At 41.4% G+C, this 18,788-nt stretch overlaps 1 protein-coding gene across 1 annotated transcript; it reads left to right on the top strand.

Moving 5' to 3' along the window:
• Positions 1-1,899: 1,899 nt before the first annotated feature.
• LOC145167495 (uncharacterized) lies at positions 1,900-12,471 on the top strand. The gene is made up of 3 exons (XM_079086710.1): positions 1,900-2,082; positions 2,236-2,285; positions 10,154-12,471. Exon 3 carries the CDS (start codon positions 10,342-10,344, stop codon positions 10,918-10,920), a length of 579 nt encoding a protein of 192 aa, XP_078942836.1. The 5' UTR covers positions 1,900-2,082; positions 2,236-2,285; positions 10,154-10,341; the 3' UTR covers positions 10,921-12,471.
• Positions 12,472-18,788: the final 6,317 nt, after the last annotated feature.

Genomic DNA, 18,788 nt, shown 5'->3' with positions numbered 1-18,788 from the left:
AGCATAAAGATGGAAGCTTTATAGATATGCATATCTAATACATGTCTAGAATGCATTTTAGGTCAAAATGAGCTAAAAATTGACCACAAACTAATGCAAGATCAGGAACCCCAACCAAAGTCTAGATCTACAATATATGTTGCTCATGGGACTCAGGAGAGTCATAAAGTTGCCAACTTTATGTGTTTCTTCCATTCAAACTTGCTTAGACATGAAGAACATATGACAATATCTTAGATATAACCATTTCAAGCCATAAAGTTTGAACCTTTGACACTTACAAAGGTCCAGAAGCAATGTGAGATGTTGAAGATGTTATTCCTTGCAAGATCCACCACTAGAGCACCTTCTTCTCCTTCTTCTCTTCTTCTCCAAGCCAACAATTGCTCCAAAAGGCAAAAAAGCACCAAGGGAATTAGGGATAGGGTTTCTCTGAGGTAAAAGGGTGTTGAAGGTTGGTAAAGAACCCTAGAAATGACTTAGATGGGTTTAAATACGAGGAAACCCTAAAGAATCATGGGCTTGGGCCAGCACAGCTGCTACGCCGTGGCAACCCTTGGTCACGCCGTGACTGTCCAATAAAACATGTGTGCTTTCATTCGATGCCATGTCGTGGGCATCCTTGCTCCATGTCGTGGCACAAAGTTTTTCCCAAAACTCCATCTTTAGCCCATGAATATATAAAGTTAACCAGTCTAGAACATGACTGTTACAACTCTTCCCCACTTAAATTAGATTTCGTCCTCGAAATCATTCCTTACAACTTACTCCGCCACACCCGATAACCCTGCCAGAACTTCCTGGATACTAAATTTGACTAAGAAGTCCTCTCGTGCGGACGACCACCTTCTATTTCTGCTATCAAAGCCCCATTCCTAGCAGAGACCATATGACCCGATGGAAAATCGAACCTCAATCCTCCACCCATGACCACAAAGGAGGATTCCAACTACCCTGCCCCAAAAACTGAAAACCCTAAGCAATGTCTGACTTACCAACATACATAACCATCTCATCCCATATCCAGATAGACCCTGATTCGCAAGCTGATTAGTTTATTTTAAATCTAAGTTTTGGGGAGTGACTGACTTGTAAACTTAATACATCTCTAGGGTTTGTTTTAAACAAAATTAGAGAATGTTTGCACAATACTCTCTTCTTTATCATAGGTAGGGGTGTTCACGATACGGTTTGAAACCGTGAAACCGGCCAAACCAGTCATCAGTTTGGTTTTACGGTTTGTATTTTTCTTTACGGTTTGGCTTGCGGTTTAGAACTTTTCAAACCGTAGTGAACGGTTTGACTTACAGTTTTTAAGATTTCAAACCGTATAAAAACCGGACCGGATCGTATGATTTATATATATATATATATATATATATATATATATATATATATATATATATATATCTTATTTGATTTTTATATATAATTGTTCTTTATTGTATTATATACTCCCTCCGTCCCAAAATTATCGTCCACCTTACTATTTTAGTTTGTCCCAAAATTATTGTCGACTACCAAAAGTAGATATACACTTTTACCATATTACCCCTAACATTTAATAAGTAAACTTGAATAATTACAAACGCATATTTCCCATTGGTTTTAGAAAAGGGAAAGAGGGTCATTTTACTCAAAAAGAAAAAACTAATGATTGCTTTTCTTAATCTATGTATTTTTTGTCTGTGGACAATAATTTTGGGACGGAGGGAGTATTAATTTTTATATACAAATAATAAAATTTAAAAACACATTTAATTAGCCCATATGTATACTCCGGTGTAAAACTGTAAAATAAGCCCAACAAAGTTCACTTCTCCAACTCAAGCAATCGTTTGATAGTTTGCTTCGTTTCCACTTTCCACTTGCCCTAAACCTAATCGAAAATACTTAAAATCGCAAAGCAGAGTCACGTCACAACTGTGGTTGTTCTTCAGCCTCCAGCTCCGAGAGCTTATCGTTTCCAGCTCCGAACTCGACATCAGCAACAAACTTCACATCAACTTATCGTTTCCAGCTTCCAAACATAATTAAGCTCCGCTTCCAGCTCCGTTTCTTTCTGGTTAAATCTCTTTACAGGTTCGATCCCACCTCATGTTCTGATTTCTTTAACAACTTAACACACAATTTTTTTATAGGTTTAATCTTTTTACAACTTTATTCCCACCTCATGTCCTAATTTTCGATTTAATCTCTTTACAGGTTTAATCTCTTTGTGTTTATGATATGTAGGCTTTGCTTCCAAAACATTTACGGTCCCAAGCTCAATACAAAGTTTACAGGTTCGGTTCCCTCCTCAATTTCACATATTTTAGTTTTCTCCGTTCTGAAAAAATCGACTGTCAATCTATCAAAATGGAATCACACTTTCTGATTGTTGGGATTAGTTTGGAATAATGTTAATTATTGTGGATCATACGTTCTGATTGTTGGGTCTTTTTGGAATCTGTTTAGATTAAAAAGTTTACTTGAATCTGTTAGATTGAAAAAATTGATATGTACTTTGATTGTAAATTTGTTAGATGCAATAATATCTTAGTTTTCTCTGTTCTGATCGCTGGGTAATTTTTTGAGGGTTTGTTGTTGCGATGGTTGACAAATGACAACAAGTTGTATGGTGATGATGCCTAACGAGTGTTTTATTGATTGAAATGGATAACATCAGAATTATGAATTCTGGTTGCACGAATTTATTTTTTGTTTATGCAGTTCCTGTTGCTGAAATGAATAAAGATCCTCGTAGCCTTTTTTTATTGATTGAAATGGATAACATCATAATTTTGAATTATGATTCCACCATTTTTTTTGTTTATGCAATTCTTGTTCCTAAAATGAATACACAGAATATTGACATTTCTAATAGTGAGACTGTGAACATCATTGATGATGATGATATGGAAGAGACTAATGTAGATGATGTTGATTTGGAGCAAAATGGAGGTGCTACTGATAATAACCAAGGAAAGAAACGAAAACAGTCTATTGTTTGGAAACACTTCAACAAACCGGATCCAGTTTCACATGAAGGAGCACGCACCACATGTTTTTTTAGAAAATCAAGTGATAGAATATTTGCTGCTTTTTATTTACTTTTTTTTGAACAATATTTGCTGCTTTTTATTTACTGTTTTTTTGGTTGTTTTCTTTCTTTCTTCTTTTTTTTTTTTGCTGTTTTGACAGGTTTAATATTGCAGTTTTTTTTAACAATATTTGACAGAATTTTTGCTGTTTTAACAGCTTCAATATTGCAGTTTATTTAACAATATTTGACATACTTTTTGTTGTTTTGACAATATTGTAGTTTTTTTAACAATCTAATAAACTCGACTAAAATGGGCCTAAAAAGCCCAAACCGTGAAACCAACCCGTTAGTAATGGTTTGGTTTTGTTTGGTTTTAATTTTTGAACGGTTTGACTTCGGTTTTAACCTGACAAAAACCGTAACTAACGGTTTGGCTTTGTTTAGACCTAAAAACCGAAAAAAGGACCGTGAACACCCCTAATCGCAGGTCGTGAAACAAAAAAATGATACCAGGTCTCTCGATTCCGGCTAGAACAAACATAAAGACAAAACATTAGATGGTGGTGGGGACTTAGGATGGCAGCGGAAGGTGGTGGCAGGTCGAAATCTTCTTGGCGGCAACAACAGCAGGAGGTGGCGATAGTGGCAGCGGGTGACAGAGTAGCGATGGCAGCTTCTCTGCCTTCGGTTTCTCCTTCTATTTTGCGTTGTAACCGACGAGGGGGAGGAGGGAAGAGAAAGGTGGTGGTCAGTGTTGCTTGGGCTTGCTCCGATCAACATAAAAGAATGAGATAGAAGGTGGGCTGTGGTGGTTTCACGGTGGTCAACAGCACCGCCGGTGGTACTTCTTTAAATCAAGAGAAATAGAGGGCTGGAGAGGGAGGGATTAAGAGTTGATGTTGCTGATGGATTGGTGATGAGATAAGAATGTTAAGCTCTCTTTTTAAAGTCAATAAACCCTAACAAGGAGGTGGTGATGGTGTCGTTTTTTAATGGTGGTCCAAAGAGAACAAGAAAAAATGTTTGGCTGGAGAGGGAGGGATTAAGAGTTGATGTTGCTGATGGATTGGTGATGAGATAAGAATGTTTGGCTTTGGTTTGACCTAAAAACCGAAAAAACCAGACCGTGAACACCCCTAATCGCAGGTCATGAAACAAAAAAACGAGACTAGGTCTCTCGATTCCGGCTAGAACAAACATAAAGACAAAACATGAAATGGTGGTGGGGACTTAGGATGGAAACAAAAGGTGGTGGCTGGTCAAAATCTTCCTGGTGGCAACAACAGCAGGAGGTGGTGATAATAGCAGTGGGTGGCAGAGTAGCGGTGGCAGCTTCTCTGCCTTCGGTTTCTCCTTCTATTTTGCGTTGTAACTGACGAGGGGGAGGATGGAAGAGAAAGGTGGTGGTCAGTGTTGCTTGGGCTTGCTCCGATCAACATTAACGAATGAGATAGAAGGTGGGTTGTGGTGGTTTCATGGTGGTCAACAGCACCACCGGTGATACTTCTTTAAATCAAGAGAAAGAGAGGGATGGAGAGGGAGGATTAATAGTTGATGTTGCTGATGGATTGATGATGAGATAAGAATGTTAAGCTCTCTTTTTAAAGTCAATAAACCCTAACAAAGAGGTAGTGATGGTGTCGTTTTTGAATGGTGGTCCAAGGAGAACAAGAAAAAATGATTGGCTGGAGAGGGAGGGATTAAGAGTTGATGTTGCTGATGGATTGGTGATGAGATAAAAATGTTTGGCTTTGGTTTGACCTAAAAACCGAAAAAACCGGACCGTGAACACCCCTAGTCGCAGGTCATGAAACAAAAAAACGAGACCAGATCTCTCGATTCCGGCTAGAACAAACATAAAGACAAAACATGAAATGGTGGTAGGGACTTAGGATGGCAACAGAAGGTGGTGGCTGGTCGAAATCTTCCCGGTGGCAACAGCAACAGGAGGTGGCGATAGTGCCAGCGGGTGGCAGAGTAGCGGTGGCAGCTTCTCTGCCTTCGGTTTCTCCTTCTATTTGATGGGTTTTGAGCACAATAATATCCCTGTGGTGCACATACAACCCTAATGCTTTGGATCTAAATTTTCTCAAGTTATACATGTAATTTTCATTTTTCCAAAGCATGAAGCCTAACTAGCGTACAACATTGATAATTGAAACATAAAAACAAGTAAGATGATTACCTCTTTGTTGTAGCTTGTAGAACTTGGGCTTACAAGAGCTTAGCACCTCAAATGTGATGCCTCAAATAAGTCACAAACACCAAGACAATGGAGGACAATGAGAGAGAGCTTGGAGGGACCAAAATCGGCTAGCATCTTATTAGAATACTCTTGTATCCGATTTTAGGGCTTAAGGGTTACATTTATAGTGTACAATTCCAATGGTCACTTGTAAACCCTAATTCATTCACTTAGGATTTTAATCCAATAACACTTCATGAACTCTCACATAAGCTTAGTCCATTAGTAATCAATCATGGATCATTAGCCCAAACAATATGTATCACTCATTTACATAATCAGTCCCCGTTAATTTAATTAGTCTCTTTTGATCACTAAATTAATTCCAAATTAATTATTGATCAATACTAATTAAATAATATGATTTCTCAATTAATATATTATACTTATAATATATTAATAAATCACAAATAGCCTCTTTCTCAAATATTTATCCTATCAAATTGCTCCGGTGAAAGCAACCCAAATGGACCATGCTACTATCGGGTCAAGTACATACCAATTATAGTTATGGACTTAGACACCTAATCCAACAGATTCCCACTTGGATAAGTCTAATAACTATAACTGCCAATGCAACTTCAAAATCCGATTAACAATCGTAGCTCTCAAAAGCCGCCGTCGAACTCTGACGCGTCCTTTAGATAAGCGATCATATAATCCTCTGTTCTTCAAGATATCGTGTGGACAAATACATGGAACATAGTCATACTTAATGTACATCAGTCTGTTTCTCGATTTCTGATTTGTTTGACATAGAACTTAATTGAACACATCAATTGAGTCCTGACTGGGCCCGACACATAAGTCAAAACAAAATCATTGAGGGGCCCAAGATATCGCTTTTAATCCTATTAGGATAAAATGAATAGATATACTTCGACTTATATGCTTGTACTGATTACTTGTTAAATTATACACAACAACACATTTTATAACATCAAGTTACTGATTCCTTTTCGTACTATCAATGCACAACCAATTCGTAATCAACAACTCATATATCTTGGTTTAAAGACTATACGATATTATCGTCTCACAATCACTCGTGATAAATTCCATGAAGTGATTCATGTGAGCGTGGGTTTAATCCAATACTCAAATATTATTTCAGGAGCACTCATGAACTTTGTAGCAAACTTTTGCTATGTCTAAACGCTTTACACAATCTACAAGTCAATTCATGACAGTCTTGCCTCAGTACCTACTTCCAAAGTATGATCGACTGTGGAAAATTTGAATAATCTTATTATTCTGGAAGTCAAAACATGCAAAATGAACCAATAGTAAACGATTGACACAAGATAGTAACTTTACTCATAAATAAAACTCATTTTATTTAATCATCAAATGTCAATTACATTTTATCTATTACAAGTTTCTAAATAGCTATCTAATCACTAAAACTAATATCGTCCTTCAGCCCAATACTCTTAGCATGCTGCAAGTGCTTAAACCTACTCAGTCCCTTTGTAAGGGGATCTGCTGGGTTCTCTTCTGATGATACCCTCTTTACTACGAGGAGTCCTTCTTCTACTCGATGTCTTATGAAGTGATATTTTCTGTTGATGTGCCTGGATCTGCCATGATCCCTCGGTTCCTTGGTTAAGGCATCCGTACCTTCGTTGTCACAGAAAATCTTCATAGGCTCCTTTACAGTTGGTACAACTCCAAGGTCTCCGATGAAGTTCTTTAGCCATATCGCCTCCTTCGACGCTTCGCTTGCTGCTATGTACTCTGATTCGCACGTTGAATCAGCTACAGTCTCCTGTTTGGAAATTTTCCATGTTACTGCTCCTCCATTTAGGGTAAACACCCAGCCCGACTGAGAGCGAAAATTATCTTTGTCGGTCTGAAAACTGGCGTTACTATACCATGTTACTCTCAAGTCATCACTCCCACCGAGGGTAAGGAACCAATACTTAGTCCTCCGCAGGTACTTAAGAATGTTCTTTACCGCAGTCCAGTGAGCTCTACCAGGATTCCCCTGATATCTGTTGACCATGATCAAAGCAAAGGCCATATCAGGTCGAGTACATGTCATACCATACATGATCGAGCCAACTGCGGAAGCATATGGTACTCGACTCGTTTTTGCTATTTCGGCATCGGTACTCAGGCTCTGAGTCTTACTTAGTTTGGTATTGCTTTGGATAGGCAATTCTCCTTTCTTGGAATTCTCCATGCTGAAACGTTTCAACACCTTGTCCAAGTAGGTACTTTGACTAAGTCCTATTAGTCTTTTACTCCTATTTCTCAATATCCTTATTCCCAGAATGTAACCAGCTTCCCCGAGGTCCTTCATAGCGAAACACTTTCCAAGCCAGGACTTAACCTTCTGCAAGGTTAGAATGTCGTCTCCTATATCATCTACATACAACACCAGAAAGCTAACTATACTCCCACTAGCCTTGACATACACACAGAACTCATCCTCGCTTCTCAAAAATCCAAACTCTTTGAATTTCTCATCGAAACAAAGATTCCATCTGCGAGATGCTTGCTTTAATCCATAAATGGATTTCTCAAGCTTACACACTCTATTAAGGTACTTCGCATATACAAAACCCTCTGGCTGACTCATGTAAACATCCTCAGCCAACTTGCCATTAAGGAAAGCGGTATTGACATCCATCTGCCATATTTCATAATCATGAAACGCACCTATGGCTAGCATAACCCTTATAGATTTGATCTTCGCTACTGGTGAGAAGGTCTCGTCATATTCAACTCCAGGAGTTTGAGTAAAGCCATTCTTAACCAATCGCGCCTTATATGTGTGTACTTTACCATCCATGTCGGCCTTCTTCTTGAAGATCCACTTGCACCTGACCGTCTTACGACCTGGTACATTTTCAACCAAGTTCCAAACTTGATTTTCATACATGGACTGAATCTCGTTGTCCATTTCCTCTTTCCACTTCGCAGAGTCTGGGCCCTCCATTGCTTCCTTGTAGTTAGTAGGCTCATCCAAATTTACCAGTGTACTATCACTGATAAACGTATCACCATCTGTAGTAATATGGAAACCATAAAACTCAGGTGCCATTCTAACTCTACTGGAACGTCTCAGAGGTAATGACTCGTCAACCGGTTCAACATGAGTTTCCTCCTCAGGTTGAGCGCTAGTGTTGAGGTTCCTTCATCACTTAACTCTTGAAACTCTTCAAGTTCAATTTGCATCCACTGTCCTCTTGGCATATGAGTTCTCTTTCGCGGAAAACCCCTCTCCTTGCAACGAAGACAACATTTTTACTCGGTTTATAGAAGAGATATCCAAAGGATTTCTATGGGTAGCCGATGAAAATACAACGCTCACTATGAGGTTCGAGCTTATCGTGAGTCTCTCTTCTTACGGAAGTCTCACAACCCCAAAACTTGATATGTGCCAACGATGGAACCTTCCCCGTCCACATTTTGTGAGGTGTTTTGGCAACCTTCTTAGTTGGGACTAGATTAAGGATATGGGCGACAATCTCTAAGGCATACCCCGAGAATGAGATAGGTAACGAAGCTCGAGTCATCATGAAATGAACCATGTCCAACAAGGTTCGATTGCGCCTCTCAGCCACACCATTAAGCTGCGGTGTCCTAGGTGGCGTCTGTTGGGTCAAAATATGGTTTATACTTTGCTTTTCTAGGAAAATATATTTTTCTATAATGTAATATGTAATTTTGTGGCTGTGTACGGCCGTACTCGTGTGTACGGCTGGTGTCTCATATATATAGGGTGAGGAGTGCATGAAAGTGTACGGCCTAGAGGAGAGTTATTGGAGAGGAGCATATTGTAGAGAGAGAAGGTCCGATCCTCGCTTCCCACCTCATCTCGTTCAGCAACAGCCTCGCAGCAGCTTTCATTAAAAAAAACTCGGGGAGTTTTGGGGTTGCCAGGGATCGAACCTGGGTCCCCGGGTTAATCAGCAACGAGCCTTACTAGTTGATCTACCAAGCATCTTGTTCCATTCCTTCCATTTTAAATTGAAAAACTCTCATTTTCGAACCCAGTTTCGCAAAATTGTCACTTTTAACCCCAAAATTCAATTTCTTCTAATTTTAAATTCCAATTTCAACCAAAAATTTTAGTGTTTAATTTTTGACTTTTATTTTTGACTTTTTACTTAAAATTTTGACTTTGACTTTTAAAGTTTGACCTTTGACTTTAAACTTTGACTTTCTCGTTTAACTTTTAAATTTTCAAATTTAGCTTTTCGGTTTGACTTTTAAGTTTGACTTTTTAAGTTTGACTTTTAAGTTTGACTTTTTAAAGTTGACTTTTGAGTTTTTAGTCAAAGGGCATATTTAAATAAATAAAAAAAAAACAATGAGTTCTTCAAATGTTCCAGTCAATGAAGTTTCATGTACTCCATCTTGTGAAACTACTATTAAATTTCTCCGAGATCAAATCGATTTATTAAAAAGAGAAAATGAGGACCTCAAATACGAAGGCTATACTCTTAGGAAATGTCAGAAACCTCTGAAAGCTCAATTAGAGGCCAAGACTAAGGACTTTAGTAAATTACAAGAAGATTACAACAACAAGTGTGAAAATTACTATCACATTAAGAAAAAACTTGTTGCTGTAACTGAAGAACTTGACGCTTTGAAAATTAAGTGTGGAAAAACAGATGTTAGTTTCAAAAATTATACTGCATCAAGTAAGACAGTCGAGTCCTTATTTGAAGCCCAATTAAAATTCAAAGATAATCAAGACAAGGGTCTAGGGTATGATAGTGTTCCTCCGCCTTTCAATCATAACTACACATCCATCCCTACGACACAGGAAGAAATTGACAGGGAGGCACATCTTCAATATGGCAAACCAGCTAGATTTGTGTCAGGAGGTATTCAGGTTGAAAATACTAATGTTTCTACCTCATGTGCAGGTAAAGTAGCAGAGGATGAGAACAAGGAGAAAACCATTGAACAAACCAACATCTCCTTGAACTCTGAATCTGTTGCTTCGAACTCAGCTGCTTCTGATCAACCTACTGTTGAGAAATACAGGCCACCAAAACAAGCGAAACCGACGGCTTGTTGCAAGTGTGCATGTGGGAACAACCTGAGACAAGGCATGGACATGCCACCAGGGGCAGGAAGAAACAACTTCCCAGTGAAGAATCAGACTTGCTTTCACTGTGGAACACCTGGACACATTGCCAGAAATTGTCCAAATCGCGCGTACGTTCCCTACTATGTGCAAGGGTGGCAGAACGCGCCAAGAGGGAGATACTCCAAAAGAAACCCCTCAAGGTCACGTTCAGACAATGGTGACTGGAACGCGCAGAAGGCCAATAATCAAACCCACAAGGCCAAGAATCCGAATCCCAAAGGCAAGAAGGAAATGCCGGCTAAGAAGCCAAATCCAAGAGATGCTCCAGCGAAACCAAGACCGGCTAGGTCTAAGTCATTTCAACGGCCGACTTCCAGTTCAAAAGCAAGTACTGAGCCACCCATCAGATCGAAAAAGAAATGGGTTGAACCCAACTACAAATGGGTTCCAAAGGCTCACTCTCCCAAATCTTCTAACGATTCTAATATTTCTTCATCTTCTGTTTGTGATAAACAGGATATGTCGTGGGAGAGAGTTCCTTGCAAAGATGACAAAGGTCAACCCAGTTTCAAAATGGACTGGGTTCCAAAGACCAACTAATCTCGTTCTGTGTCGGAACAGCTATGGAGGCATATCATCAGACTTTGGTTTGTTGATAGTGGCTGTTGCAGGCACTTGATAGGAGGCATCTCTCAACTGTACAACATTCAGAACTTTGTTTGAGAGTATGTGTCCTTTGTGGGAAAGGAAGAAAGGAAGAAAGAAAGGGATCACTCTTGGGGTTTTGTGCTTATCGACGTGAAGAATTTTCGGATCTGTTCTGAGATTATGCGTGCTGTTCTCAGACCTTCTGGATGCAAATTCAATCGGTGACTTACGGTTTGAGTTTTCTTCTCGATACTCATGAGTTTATTTTACACTGATTCATTTTGAAGTTAATCTTTTATTTTCTGATAGTTTTTCGTTAGTAGGTATTATTGGGAAGTGATATGAAGTATAGTGCTAAAAGGCAATTTCTGATTCGTGTAATGCACTAAAGCCGAATTGTCTAGACTCTGTATTCAATGTGCTGGTAGGCACAAAGGATTCAAATGGACTAGACATTGATTGACCATGAAAGGACTAGACAATATAGACTTAGATAGTTTCATTTGGACTGACCATACGATGCTCGGGTAGATTGAAACATGGGAACCTGCGAGATACACTAAAAGTTAATTATCTAGAACTGTGGTTGAACATTTCCTTGATGTATGGACTCATGTCCTTAATTCCAGTATTGATAGGGCAACTGGGGGGTTCTGATAAAGTAGGTCTGTAGGAAATTATTTTCTTGCTTTTTATCTGTCAGTCATATGTTGCTTCCTTTGCGTGATTGGAACATATCCGACCTGGATTGCAACATATGCAACTCTAATTCTACGCACCTCCTTATCTATGAAATTCTTTCTATCTGTTAGCCATATGTTGTCCCCTCCGCGTGATCGGAAGATCCGACCTGGGACACAACATATGCAACATTCTACCTCTCAATCCCTCTATCTATGTTAGTCATATGTTGTTCCCTCTGTGTGATTGGAAGACATCCGACCTGGGATACAACATATGCACTTCTATATCTGAATTCTTTCTTAATGATTGAATACTCACCTAAAGTAAGGAGTTCTTTGGAAGTTCTTGATTACCGGGGTATATCAGGAAGTGGGAAACATGTTCTAGTGCATCTAAAATTGAACCATTTAATAGATTGTCTGTAGATCTTGCTGCTTAATTTAAGTGGACAACAATATCCTTGGTCGTCGTCAGCTAAATGTCCATTGAGGAATATATATCACAATGACTTGTCACTTATAGTATGTCCCAATGTCAACATCCTTTGTCTTTAAGTGGACCACAATACCGGTGATTGACCAGATCTAGACATGCAGGCGTGTGCTGATAAACGATATTGGATTGCTTGACAACTTTGATCCCAAATATTTTTGTTTTTGTTAAATTTGTTCATAGTTTTCCTCTATGCACAAATTTAGGGGGAGAATTAAAAAAAAATAATAAAAAAAATCAAACAAAAAATCAGAAAATTAAAAATCAAACAAAAATCAGAAAAATCAAAAACCCAAAAATATTTTAGTTTCTGTTTTAATTTGTGTGCTAAATTTTCTTTTAGTTTTGTTTTGTCTTGAAAAGTGAATTCAGGTGTAGATGAGACTCATAGAGACTGTATCGAGAGTTTCTGAGCCAAGGCTTCATCCGTGATCATCGAAGAATTCTCATTCGAAGGAGTAAGAAATGAAGATTATTCTTCCAACATTCAATCTTTCAACCCCAGAAGCAAGGTCAAGCTGTACTTGAAGATTATGTGACAGATTGCATTGAAGCCTCCTCAATCAATCTGCTGCTATCTATGAACCTGCTGAAGTGATCCAGAAGATTAGATTTCTCTATTGTTCTCTCTGAAGATTCTCAACCTGAAAGCGCTATCTTTCAAGAATCAGTACAAGAATCCTCCTCACCCAATGTGCGTTCAGAGTCAAATCTTGAAGAAATGCCCAACTGCTCAAGATGAAGTCAATTATTGAAGATTCATCATGTTCATCTTGAAGCTGTGAAGAAATTGAAGATAAATGCTGAAGCCAAGCTCCCAATGAAGATTATCAAGAAAAGCCAGCTACCTTTTTAGGGGGAGCTTGTTGGGTCAATTAGAAAAGAAAGCTATAAACCAAGGGGGAGATTGTTGGGTCAAAAATATGGTTTATACTTTGCTTTTCTAGGAAAATATATTTTTCTATAATGTAATATGTAATTTTGTGGCTGTGTACGGCCGTACTCGTGTGTACGGCCGCACACCTGTGTACGGCTGTATACGGGTGTACGGCTGGTGTCTCATATATATAGGGTGAGGAGTGCATGCAAGTGTACGGCCTAGAGGAGAGTTATTGGAGAGGAGCATATTGTAGAGAGAGAATCTAGAGAGAAGAATAGTGTGTGAGAGAGAATCTTGTGTAAGGAGCATCATTCATATCATTGAATACATCACAAGATTCATCATCTTCTTCTTCTCCTTCTCTTCTATTTGATCTGACATCGTCCAATTGATTGGGATTCCGCACCATCAATTGGATCTGATTGATACACAAGCATTTTGGGGACTTACAGCGTCAATTGTGAAACAATTCCACATTCCTTAAGATAATCGTAGAACTCGATACTAAGATACTCACCACCTCGATTGGATCGGAGCATCTTTATCTTCCTGCCCAATTAATTCTCCACATCTTGCTTAAACTCTTTGTACTTTTCAAAGGTTTATGACTTATGTTTGATTAAGTAGATATACCCATATCTGCTATAAACATCAGTAAAAGTCACATAGAAGCGGTTAACATCCCTTGTGGCGGATCTGAAGGGCCCTCATACATCGGTGTGTATGAGATCCAACAAACCCTCACTTCTTTCACAAGTACCAGTGAAAGGTGACTTGGCCATCTTTCCAAGCAAACAAGATTCGCATGTGTCATCCGACTTTAAGTCAAATGACTCCAACACTCCATCCTTTTGGAGTTGGGCTATGCACTTCTTTTTGACATGTCCAAGACGACAATGCCACAAGCATGCCTTGTCCAAACCATGGGACGAATCAATATGCAATACATTATTTCCTAAGTTGTCTACAACCATCACAGTTTCATATATACCATTACAAGGCAATGCTTCAAAATAAAATTTACCATTATAAAAAGCATTAATAGAACCAATTTCATTATTAAATGTAAATCTAAAACCTTGTTTATACAAACCATCAAAAGAAATAATGTTTCTTGCCATATCTGACGAGTAGCAACAATTATTCAAATGTAATTCTAACCCACTACTAAGAAATAAAGAATAAACTCCAATCTTGGTGACAGACGACACTTTCCTATTCCCCATGATCAAGTTCATCTTCCCGTGCTCCACATCATCACTTCTTTTTAGACCCTGCAAATCAGAACAAATGTGAAAACCACATCCTGTATCAAGGACCCAAGAATTAGCATGTAATGAGTTGTTAGATTGAATAATATAAATACCTGCGAAGGTAGGCTTTATCTTCCCATCCTTAATGTCCTGCAAGTATTTAGGACATCTTCATTTCCAGTTCCCTTTTTCATGACAATGGAAGCACTCTGTGTAACATCCCAAAAATACCAGCTAAAAATTTCATTTTTAAATTAGGTTAATACATAAAAACACCGTTACAAAACATTCATAATATTAATTCATGTCTGAAAACCGGTAACATCATAGTAAAATATTCAGAGTACATCCCAGGAAATCCATAGTGCGGAAACAAGAGTGTGTGTGATATGCCGCTACCGCGCCGACTCCTTTCCCCTAGCTGAAGAGGTACCTGAAACAAAACTGTAAACTGTAAGCACGAAGCTTAGTGAGTTCCCCCATCGTACCACATACCATACAATCACATAACATACAGATACTGTCATGCATATCTGGGTGCCCGACCTACCCCTTCGGTCCTTTCGACCGGATACTGCCCAACATATCTGGGTGCTGGCCTCCCCTTCGGTCCTTTCGACCCGATACTGCCTAGCATATCTGGGTGCTGGCCTCCCCTTCGGTCCTTTCGACCGGGTACTGGGGGCTATTTCACCCCTCTACTACTACCACATAACATATATCACATAACCATAATCTGTCTAACATGACTGGGTATGACTACCCCTTTCGGCCCTATCGACCGAAAATCCTGGGGACTATCTCCCCTACTGCTACTAGCATATGACATCATATCATACTAGCACATAACATATCAGGTAGTAGCAAACCTAGATGATATCACAAAGACAATCATCCAACATACAACTCCTACTGGTGGGCCGGCATTGTGGCCGTAGACCCACCGCTACTGGAAGGTAACTCACCTCGAGGGTAGCTGCTGAAAACCCGCTCAACCTACGCCTGACTGCCGCACAGGTAACCCTCCGGCTATAAATCTGTAATCATGGATTAGGTACTCATAAATACCCCTTAGGTCAAATGACTGGTCAAAGTCAACTCTCTGATTGACTGGACTCGCCGAGTCCATATAGCGACTCACCGAGTCCTTCTACGTCTAGCCCGACTCTGACTCATAGGGTCCCTGTTCCCACTCACTGAGTCAGCCTGACTCGCTAAACGGGGACAACTAACAAACCCGCGACTGGACTCGCCGAGTCCAAGGAGGAGACTCGCCGAGTCCGACGAACAGATCTCACAATTCGCTCCAATCTTCCATCAGAACATCAACCTTGGAGATTTGGAGATTCTGGGACTATAGTTACACGTTAAATTGCTAATTCCACGTGCGACTACGAAGGGTTGGACCTCCTACACTTAAACCCTTCTTATCCTAGTGACAGTTCATATGACTCGCCGAGTTTGAAGAACACTCGCCGAGTTCAAGGCTATATTCAAGGGACTCGCCGAGTGACAGTTCATACGACTCGCCGAGTACCAGGCAATCTTCATAGGACTCGCCGAGTTGTTCATCCAACTCGTCGAGTCTAAGGCCATCTTCATGGAACTCGCCGAGTGCACTTTGGTACTCGCCGAGTTCCCTTCGACTCTTCACCCAATCTGGCCAAATCTGAGACATGCAACTGATCCAACTCATGGGTCTCAGTTCCTAGGGTCTGGTTATCACATATACACACGAAATCTGGGGGTTTTAAGGCTTGAAGATCAACCATTGGGGACAAAAAGGAACCTAAGAGCTAATGAGCAAAGTGAGGGTTTTATTACCTGATTTGATGCCTTCCCCAGAGTAGATTTCGGATCTACCTTCACTTCTGGAACACTCCAACTTCCTCCTTCTTCTTCTAAGCTCCAAAACCTTCTTTGGAAGATCAAAATCACTCAAGAACACTAAAGGAGCTAGGGTTGTTCTCTACTGCTCTCTGGGAGGAAAATGGGACGAAATGGGTGTTTTAGAATGGTTAAAATAGGGTGCAATGTCTGAAAATAGAGTATCATCCAGACAGGTGGACTCGCCGAGTCCATATGTCGACTCGCCGAGTTCCCGGCTTAAATCCCGTGTCCACCTCGCTGCTACTCGGCGAGTCGGGACGCAGACTCGCCGAGTTCACGGCAAAAATTTAAGAAAAAATACTTAAATAAAATCGTACCAGGAATCCGGTGTTACAAAACTCCCCCACTTATTTTGGACTTCGTCCTCGAAGTCTGCCGCTCCCTCTCGGAACAGCTCCGGATAATGCTCCACCATCTCATCCGCGGGCTCCCAAGTCCATTCCGAGCCCTTCTGGTGCTGCCATTGCACCTTCACCAGCTCCACCCTCTTGTTCCTCAGTTCCTTCGACTTCCGGTCTAGGATAGCCACAGGCCGCTCGATATAATTCAGGCTGTCATCAACCTGGATGTCCTCCAAAGGTACCACCGCTGAGTCGTCCACCAGGCACTTCTGCAGCTGGGAGATGTGGAAAGTGCTGTGGATCTGACTGAGTTCGGCTGGCAGATCCAGCCGGTATGCCACCTTGCCCACTCGGGCTGCAACCCTAAACGGTCCAATATACCTGGGACCCAACTTGCCCCGCTTCCTGAATCGGATGACGCCCTTCCAAGGCGACACTTTCAGGAGAACCATATCCCCAACCTGGAACTCCAAGTCTGATCGGCGCCTATCGGCATAACTCTTCTGCCGACTCTGAGCAGTCTGAAGCCTGCTCAGGACCTGCTGAATCTTCTCTGTCGTTTTGAGCACTACTTCGGTGCTCCCCATGACTCTCTGTCCAACCTCGCCCCAACATATCGGGGTCTTGCACTTCCTCCCGTACAACATCTCGAAGGGAGGACAGTCAATACTCGCGTGATAGCTGTTATTGTATGAAAACTCGGCTAAAGGAAGATAGGTATCCCAACTACCACCGAAGTCTAAAACACACGCCCGCAGCATTTCCTCCAGAGTCTGGATGGTCCGCTCGCTCTGGCCATCCGTCTGCGGGTGGAAGGCTGTACTAAAATGCAGACGAGTACCCAACTCGTCATGAAACTTCTTCCAGAACCTGGAAGTGAACCGCACATCCCTATCCGAAATCACTGAAACTGGCACCCCATGTCGTGCCACTACCTCTTTGATGTAGATATCGGCCAATTTCTCGGCCGAGATGCTCTCCTGAATCGGGATAAAGTGGGCGCTCTTGGTCAATTGGTCGACAATGACCCAGATTGAATCCATTCCCCGCACGGTCCTGGGAAGCTTGGTGATAAAATCCATCGTGATGTCTTACCATTTCCACAGCGGGATATCCAACGGCTGCATCTTGCCGTGCGGTCTCTGGTGTTCGGCCTTGACCTTCCTGCAGGTCAGGCACCGCTCAACGTACCATGCTACATCCCGCTTCATGCAGGGCCACCAATAGTCCAGACGAAGATCCCTATACATCTTCGTTGCCCCTGGATGAATGGAGAATCGGGATTTGTGCGCCTCCTCCATCAGAACCTGGCGCACGCCTCCGAGGTATGGAACCCACACCCTGCGGTGTAATATCAATAATCCCCTGCTGTCATGGTCGAAGGAGGAAACCTGTCCCACAATCCGCTCACTCTTCCGATGTTCCTCCTTTATAGCCTCCTGCTGAGCCTCCCGGATCCGCTCCAGAAGCGGAGTCACCACCGTCATCCTCAAACAGATATCCCTGATCGGTGCTGCCTTGCGGCTAAGCGCATCGGCCACGACATTGGCCTTCCCTGGGTGGTAGAGGATTTCACAATCGTAATCCTTTACCACATCAAGCCACCGACGCTGCCTCATATTCAGATTTGGCTGGTCCATGAGGTACCTCAAACTCTTGTGGTCCGTGTAAATCGTACAGCGAACCCCATAGAGGTAATGACGCCAAATCTTGAGGGCGAACACAACGGCCCCCAACTCCAAATCATGCGTCGGGTAGTTCGCCTCGTGAGGCTTCAGCTGCCTCGACGCGTAGGCGATGACATGCCCTTTCTGCATCAATACTGCGCCCAAACCTGAGGTGGACGCATCGCAGTATACAACAAAATCCTCCATGCCCTCTGGCAAGGCTAAGATTGGCGCCTCGCACAATCTCTGTCTCAGTGTCTCGAATGCTGCCTGCTGCTCAGGCCCCCAACGAAAGACCACGACCTTCCTCGTTAACCTGGTCAGGGGTAATGTTATCTTGGAGAAATCCTAGATGAATCTCCGATAGTAGCCAGCCAATCCCAGGAAACTCCAAATCTCAGATGGAGATTTCGGAACCTCCCATCTCATCACAGCCTCCACCTTGGCCGGATCCACCGAAATCCCGTTCTGGTTGACAAGGTGCCCAAGAAACTGCACCTCGCGCAACCAGAACTCACACTTGGAGAACTTGGCATACAAGTTCTCCCTCCTCAAGGTCTCTAGAACCTCTCGCAAATGCTCCTCATGCTGCTCACGCGTCTTGGAGTAAACC

This window comes from Lactuca virosa, chromosome 3, assembly GCF_052849685.1.
Source record: "Lactuca virosa cultivar CGN04683 chromosome 3, Lactuca_virosa_CGN04683_v6, whole genome shotgun sequence".
Classification (NCBI taxonomy): domain Eukaryota; kingdom Viridiplantae; phylum Streptophyta; class Magnoliopsida; order Asterales; family Asteraceae; genus Lactuca; species Lactuca virosa.
The sequence above is the reverse complement of the archived record's forward strand: the minus strand, read 5'-3'. Positions and strand labels throughout refer to the sequence as shown.

Bases quoted from the DNA above. Each gene is read 5' to 3' on its own strand.
- LOC145167495 (XM_079086710.1), top strand. From the start codon at position 10,342: ATGGACATGCCACCAGGGGCAGGAAGAAACAACTTCCCAGTGAAGAAT.